Raw genomic sequence first — 8,443 nt, 5'->3', positions numbered from 1 at the left:
GGGGTGCAGTGCCTCAAGACCTTGGCCTGCGCTTAAAAACAATCGGCGCCGACAAGATTACCATCTGCCAGCTGCAAAAGGCCACCCTACTGGGATCTGCACGCATTATTCACCGATACATCACACAGGCCTAGACACTTGGGAAGTGTCCGACGTGTGATCCAATACAAGAGCCAGCAGAGTGATCTTGTTTGCTGTGGACTCATCTTGTTATGTTTCAAATAAATAGATAGATAGATAGATAGATAGATAGAGTAGTAGTAGTTGTAGTGGCACACTGGGTGCAGTACCTCAAGACCTTGGCCTGCACTTAAAAACAATCGGCGCTGACAAAAATCACCACCTACATCACACAGTCCTAGACACTTGGGAACTATCAGATGTTTGATCCAATACAACAGCCAGCAGAGTGACCTTGTTTGCTGTGTACTCATCTTGTTGTGTTTCAAATAATAATAATAATAATAATAATAATAATACAACATGAGGATTTAAAGATCAAACTGCAAAGACTCTGGCACAAGCCAGTAAAGGTGGTCCCAAAGGTGATCGGCACACTGGGTGCAGTGCCTCAAGACCTTGGCCCGCACTTAAAAACAATCTGCGCTGACAAAAATCACCACCTGTCAGCTGCAAAAGGCCACCCTGCATGCATTATTCACCGGTACATCACACAGTCCTAGACACTTGGGAAATATCAGATGTTTGATCCAATAAAACAGCCAGCAGAGTGACCTTGTCTGCTGTGTACTCATCTTGTTATGTTTCAAATAATAATAATAATAATAATAATAATAATAATAATAATAATAATAATACAACATGAGGATTTAAAGATTGAACTGCAAAGACTCTGGCACAAGCCAGTAAAGGTGGTCCCAAAGGTGATCTGCACACTGGGTGCAGTGCCTCAAGACCTTGGCCTGCACTTAAAAACAATCGGCGCTGACAAAAATCACCACCTATCAGCTGCAAAAGGTCAACCTGCATGCATTATTGCCAATACATCACACAGTCCTAGACACTTGGGAACTCTCAGATGCTTGATCCAATACAACAGCCAGCAGAGTGACCTTATTTGCTGTGTACTCATCTTGTTGTGTTTCTAATAATAATAATAATAATAATAATAATAATAATAATAATAATAATAATACAACACAATATGAGGATTTAAAGATTGAACTGCAAAGACTCTGGCACAAGCCAGTCAAGGTGGTCCCAAAGGTGATCGGCACACTGGGTGCAGTGACTCAAGACCTTGGCCTGCACTTAAAAACAATCGCCGCTGACAAAATTGCCATCTGCCAGCTGCAAAAGGCCACCCTACTGGGATTTGCACACATTATTCGACGAAGCCTCACAAAGTCCTACACACTTGGAAATGTCCGATGTCTGATCCAATACAACAGCCAGCAGTGGACTCATCTTGTTGTGTATCTAATAATAATAATAATAATAATAATAATAATAATACTACATTACACTACTAATAACAGATACATAGCCACTTTGACTCTCTTTTGTGGAGAGAAAAGGCTTTCTTTCTTTCTTTCTATTTCCCAATCTTTGCTTCTTCCCTCCTCTCACTTCCCTCCTTCCTCTCTCCTCCTCTCCTTCTCTTTATCTTCCTTTCTCTTTCATTTTCTCTTTTTCCCCTCTTTCTGCTTCCTCCCTCATACACTCATAATTCTCCCATTCCCTCTTCCTTTCCGACCCTCTTTCTCTCCCTTTCTCTTTCTCCTTCCTGTCCTCTTTTTAATTCTTTCTCTCCTTCTCTCTTCCCTTTCCTTTTTCCCTTCTTTCCTTCCTTCCCTTCTCTTTTCCCCTTCCCTCCTCCTTCTCTTTCTTTTCCTTAGTTCCATCCTTCCTTTCTTTTTCCCCCTCTTTGACATTTCTTTTCCTCACACTTTCTCTTCCTTTCCTTCTCTTTCTATCCTTTCTCTTTCCTTTTCTCTCTTTTTATTTCCTCTTTCCTTTTCCCTCATTTTCCTTCCTTCCTTCCTTTCTTCCCCCTCTTTGTCCCTTCCCTCCTCCCACTTTCTTCTTTTTCTCTTCTTTTCTTTTTGCCTTTCCCTCTTTTCCTTTCTTCCTCTTTCCTTTTCTTCCTTCCTCTATCTTCCTTTCCTTCTCTTTATCTCCCTTTCTCTTTCATTTTCTCTCTCTTTATTTCTTCTTTCCTTCTCCCTTTCTCTTTCTTTCTCCCTTCCTTTCCTCCCTCTTACTTCCTCCTCTCTTTGCCCCTTCCCTCCTCCTTCTCTTCCTTTCCTTCTCTCTTTCTCTCCCTTCTGCTTCCTTTTTCTTTTCTTTCCTCTCTTCCCTTCTCCTTTTCTCCTTCTTCCTTCCTTCTCTTTCTCTCCCTTTCTTTCTTCCTCATCTCTTTGCCCCTTTCCCTCCTCCTACATCTCTTCCTTTTCTTCTTTCTCTCCCTTCCTCTTTCTTTTTCTTTTCCTTCCTTCCTTCCTTCTCTTCTCCTTTTCTCCCTTCCTCCTCTTTCTCTCTTTCTTCCTCCACTCTTTGCCCCTTCTCTTCCTTTCCTTCTCTCTTTCTCTCCTTTTCTCTTTCTTTTCCTTCCTCTCTTCCCCTCTCCTTTTCTCCTTCTTCCTTCCTTCCACCTCTCTTTGCCCCTTCTCTTCCTTTCTTTCTCTCCCTTTCTTTCTTTTCCTTCCTTCCTTTCTCTCTTCTCCTTCTTCCTTCCTCTTCTTTCTCTCCCTTTCTTTCTTCCTCCTCTCTTTGCCCCTTCTCTTCCTTTCCTTCTCTCTTTCTCTCCCTTTCTCTTTCTTTTCCTTCCTTCCTTCCTCTCTTTTCTTCTCCTTCTTCCTTCCTCCTCTTTCTCTCGCTTTCTTTCTTCCTCCTCTCTTTGCCCCTTCTCTTTCTTTCCTTCTCTCTTTCTCTCCCTTTTCCTTCCTCTCTTCCCTTCTCCTTTTCTCCTTCTTCCTTTCTTTCTCCTGCCCCCTTCCCTCCTCCTCCTCCTTCTCCTCCTTCCGCACTGCCAGCGAGGGGAGTGAGTGAGTCAAGCGGGCGATAAGATCGCAATTTCATCCCGTCCCGACAGGGCGATCTTATCAGGAGGGGACTGGCAGAGGAAGGGAATGTTTCCAGCCTCCTTTATCTCTCCTCTCATCTTCAGCTGGGCTTCTTGCTATCACCGGTGCCATCGCAAAGCAAGGCGAGGGAAGGGGCCAGAAAGACCCCAAAGGCAGGCTGGAAAGAAAGAAAGAAAGAAAGAAAGAAAGACCCCTCCTCAAAGAGAAGGGTCCTCAGGCGGCACAGGAAGGAGGGGTGGCACCCCACAGCTGTCAATCAGATATACTCCCCTCCAAAAAAAGAGCAAAAGGAGAGCCAAACTCTCCCCTAAAGCCCTGGGTTGGGGTCTTTCCTCTCCAAGACCCCCCAACCAAAAAAGAGGACACTTATATTGAGTCTGATGGGGAGAAATAAGGAAAAAGTCATCATCTTTGGGGGGGCCCTCTTTTGGGGGTGAAAGACAAGGAAAACCATAGAAAGGAGCCCAAAATAGTTGGTGTCACCCCCTCTCCAAATTATTCAAAGCAGTAGACACTCATGGCAACAATAATATCATGGTAGGAATATAGTGCCTCTATATATCTATATGGCGTAATATAATAGTAGGAATATAGTATATGTGTGTGTTTGTGTATATATGTGTGTGTGTATCTATCTATATGGCAACAATAATATCATAGCAGGAATATAGTCTATGGGCAACAATAATAACATAGTAGGAGTATAGTATATGTATATATATATATCTATATATATGGCAACAATAATATCATAGTAGGAATATAGTGTATCTATATATATATGGCAACAATAATATCATAGCAGGAATATAGTATATGCATATATATATATATATATATATATATATATGGCAACAATAATAGCATAGTAGGAATATAGTATACGTGTATATACATGGCAACAATATCATAGTAGGAATATAGTATATGCATATATATACATGGCAACAATAATAACACAGTAGGAATATAGTATATGTATATATATATGGCAACAATAATAGCATAGTAGGAATTTAGTGTCTCTATATATATGGCAATAATAATATCACAGCAGAAATACAGTATATGCATATATATATATATATATATATATATATATATATACACATATATATATATATGGCAACAACAATATCACAGTAGGAATATAGTATACGTATATATATGGCAACAATAATAGCATAGTAGGAATATAGTATATCCATATATACATGGCAACAATAATAGCATAGTAAGAATATAGTATACGTATATATATATATATATATATATATAGCAACAATATCATAGCAGGAATATAGTGTATATATGACAACAATAATAGCATAGTAAGAATATAGTATACATATATATATAATATATATATATGACATCAATATCATAGTAGGAATATAGTATACGCATTTATATATGGCAACAATAATATCATAGTAGGAATGTAGTGTATATATATATGGCAACAATAATATTGTAGGACATATATATATATAGTAGGTGTATATCTATAATAATAACAAAATAAAATAGAATTTATAATGCAATATATCTTATCAATAAAATAATAATATAATGATATAGCGTGTATTTCTATATGGCAACAATACAATAACAGTAGGAATATAGTATGTGCGTGTATATATGTATATATTACACAAAATAAAATTGTATTAATAACACAATATAATATGATATCAATAAGATAATATGATAAACTAATAATATACAATAAATTATATATATATATATATATATATATATATATATATATATAATATATATATAATTGCAATATATGATAAAATAATAATAAAAGAATAAGCTAATGATAATAATGATCAAAATAACAGAATTTATTTATTTATTTATGACATTTATATCCCGCCCTTCTCACCCCGAAAGGAACTCAGAGCGGCTTACAAGTTATATGAACATACAATATATTATATTATTACCCTAGCACAATATTAATATTATATATTACTATATTGTATTCTACCACTATACTGCCATATTATGAGTAATACTACATGTAATATATAATATATAATTACTATATTGTATTATTACTAGTATTATATTGTGTATATAAATAATTTATATAAATAGATATAGAACTTATAATAATATAAGGATAAACATTTTACTAATACATAATAATTTATAAATTATAATATATCATATTGCAATGTACAATAATATAATGATAAGCTAATAATAATATATTATAGTAATGATCACAATAATATAATATAGAATAATTAATAAACTAGTGATAAAGTAATAATAATAATTAATTAAAAGGATAAGCTAATAAGAATATATTATAATATTGATCACAATAATATAATATATAACAATAAGGATAATAAATTATAATATTGCTCACAATAACAGAATATATAACAATAAGCTAATAATAATATATTATAATATTGATTACAATAATAGAATATATAATAATAATGATAAAGTAATAATACATTATAATAATGATCACAATAATAGAATATATAATAATAAGTTAATAATAAATTATAATAAAGATCACAATAACAGAATATGTAATAATGATAAGCTAATAATAGTAATTTATAATATTGATCACAATAATATATCTATATATATAATAACCATAACATAATATATAGTAATGATAAACTAATAGTAATATATTATATTGATCACAATAATATAATATATTATTATTAGTTTATCCTTATTATGATATATTATATTATATATATTAATAATATTATATTATTACTATATCATTATATTATATTATTATAATATATTATATTATTTTTATATTGATCACAATAATATAATATATCATACATATTAATAATATTATATTATATATAAAAATATTATATTATTAATACATCATATTATTTTATTATTATTATATTATATTATTATGATATATTATATTATTCTAATCAATATAATAATATATTACTATATTGATCACAATAATATAATATATTATTATTACTTTATCCTTATTATGATATATTATATTATTATATTATATATCTTTATATTATATTATTAATATATTATATTATTAATATTATATTATATAATATTATTAATATATTATATTATTGTGATCAACATAATAATATATTACTATATTGATCACAATAATATAATATATTATTATTAGTTTATCCTTATTATGATATATTATATATATATTTATATTATATTATTAATATAATATATTATTTTATTATTATTATATTATTATTGATATATTATTTTATTTTATTATTATTATATTATATTACTATGATATATTATATTATTGCGATCAATATAATAATATATTACTATATCGATCACAATAATACAATATATTATTAATAGTTTATCATTACTATATATTATGTTATTATTACTATATATTATTACATAGATATTATATTATTGTGATCAATATTATAAATTACTATTATTAGCTTATCATAGCTTATTATAAAGATAAGCTAATAATAATATAATATTGATCGCAATAGAATATATAAGGAGAAACTAATAATAATAATAATAATATAAATAGTGATGACAATAAAGTATTATCAAAATAATGATCATAATAATAAAAATATAGTTTATCCCAGGCCTGGGCCAACTTGGGCCCTCCAGGTGTTTTGGACTACAACTCCCACAATTCCTAACAGCCGGTAGGCTGTTAGGAATTGTGGGAGTTGTAGTCCAAAACACCTGGAGGGCCCAAGTTGGCCCAGGTCTGGGATAAACTATAATATTTTCCATTAATATAAGGAAAAACTAGTAAAAACAATAATAATAGATTACAACCAGGCTCAATAGAGACCTAAATCAGAAAGAGTCCCAATGCAGAGGTTGGGAAGAAGGGCAAAAGTAGGGAAGAGCCCTCCAAGGAGAGAGAAGAGTTTGGAGCCGAGTTTGCCTTGGGAAGCAAGGGAAGATCCTCGGGAAGGGGAGAGCCCAGCCAACCGGGGGGAAAGGAAGGGAGGCTGGCTGCCTGCTTACGTTTGATCTGCCGGGGGTTGCTCTGCTTCCTCCTGGACATCGCGGCCCCGGGCTCTCATGCCCCGCGGCTCCGCACCTTCTCTCCTCTCCTCTCCTCTCCTCCTCGTTCTCCTCCTTCTTCTCCTCCCGGGCGCTTTTTTCTCAATGGAGCCCCTCCGCCCGGACGGAGCCCAGCGTTCCAAAAGGGCGTGGCTTTGGCAGCGGGAGACTCCGCCCGCCTCCTCCACTGATAGGGCAAGGCGGTCCAGCTTCGGGCACGCCTACCGCGTGACGTAACGAAAGGGGCGGGGCGGGAAGAAGGGAAGGAAAGGAAAGGAAAGGAGGGAGTTCCCTCTCAGCTTCTCTGGGCTGTGGCGGAGATGCGGTCCGATCCCGCTCCAACTTCCACGGCTCAAGGCTTGGGGAGCTGTTGTTCCATGGGAATGCTGAGAGTTGTAGTTTCACAAGGGCTCTTACTGGGAATACTGAGAGTTAGTTTCCTAAGGGCTGTCTGGGATGTTGGGAATTGTAGTCTCACAAGGGCTCTTAGCAGGAATGCTGGGAGTTGTACTTTCACAAGGACTTTTACCTGGAACGCTGGGAGTTGTAGTTTCACAAGGGCTCTTACTGGGGATGCTGAGAGTTACAGTTTCATAAGGGATCTCTGGGATGTTGGGAGTTGTAGTTTCACAGGTACTCTTGCTGGGAATGCTGGGAGTTGTAGTTTCACAAGGGCTCTTACTGGGAATGCTGAGTGTTACAGTTTCATAAGGGATCTCTGGGATGTTGGGAGTTGTAGTTTCACAGGTACTCTTGCTGGGAATGCTGGGAGTTGTAGTTTCACAAGGGCTCTTACTGGGAATGCTGGGAGTTGTAGTTTCACAGGGGCTCTTGCCAGGAATGCTGGGAGTTGTAGTTTCACAAGGGCTCTTACTGGGGATGCTGAGAGTTACAGTTTCATAAGGGCTCTCTGGGATGTTGGGAGTTACAGTTTCACAAGGGCTCGTAGCAGGAATGCTGGGAGTTGTAGTTCCATAGCGGGGCTCTCTGATATGATGGGAGTTGTAGTTTCACAGGGACTCTTGCTGGGAATGCTGGGACTTGTAGTTCCATAAGGGGCTCTTACTGGGAATGCTGGGAGTTGTATTTTCACAAGGACTCTTGCCTGGAACACTGGGAGTTGTAGTTTCACAGGGGCTCTTGCCTGGAACACTGGGAGTTGTAGTTTCACAGGGGTTCTTGCCGGGAATGCTGGGAGTTGTAGTTTAACAAGGGCTCTTACTGGGGATGCTGAGAGTTACAGTTTCACAAGGGCTCTTAGCAGGAATGTGGGGAGTTGTAGTTCCACAGGGGGGCTCTCTGAGATGCTGGGAGTTGTAGTATCACGGAAC

At 35.7% G+C, this 8,443-nt stretch overlaps 1 protein-coding gene across 1 annotated transcript in view; it reads right to left on the bottom strand.

Annotated features, from left to right (window-relative positions):
* ZFPM1 (zinc finger protein, FOG family member 1) overlaps nt 1-7,262 on the bottom strand; it is a 157,553-nt gene extending 150,291 nt beyond the window's left edge. Inside the window, exon 1 of the mRNA XM_060787914.2 lies at nt 7,074-7,262. Within this exon, the coding sequence (XP_060643897.2) occupies nt 7,074-7,113 (40 nt within the window). The 5' untranslated portion in view covers nt 7,114-7,262. The remainder of the gene's footprint in view (nt 1-7,073) is intronic.
* Nucleotides 7,263-8,443: the final 1,181 nt, after the last annotated feature.

The sequence above is a fragment of the Anolis sagrei genome, chromosome 8, assembly GCF_037176765.1.
Source record: "Anolis sagrei isolate rAnoSag1 chromosome 8, rAnoSag1.mat, whole genome shotgun sequence".
Classification (NCBI taxonomy): Eukaryota; Metazoa; Chordata; class Lepidosauria; order Squamata; family Dactyloidae; genus Anolis; species Anolis sagrei.
This window is presented reverse-complemented; position numbering and strand designations above follow the sequence as displayed.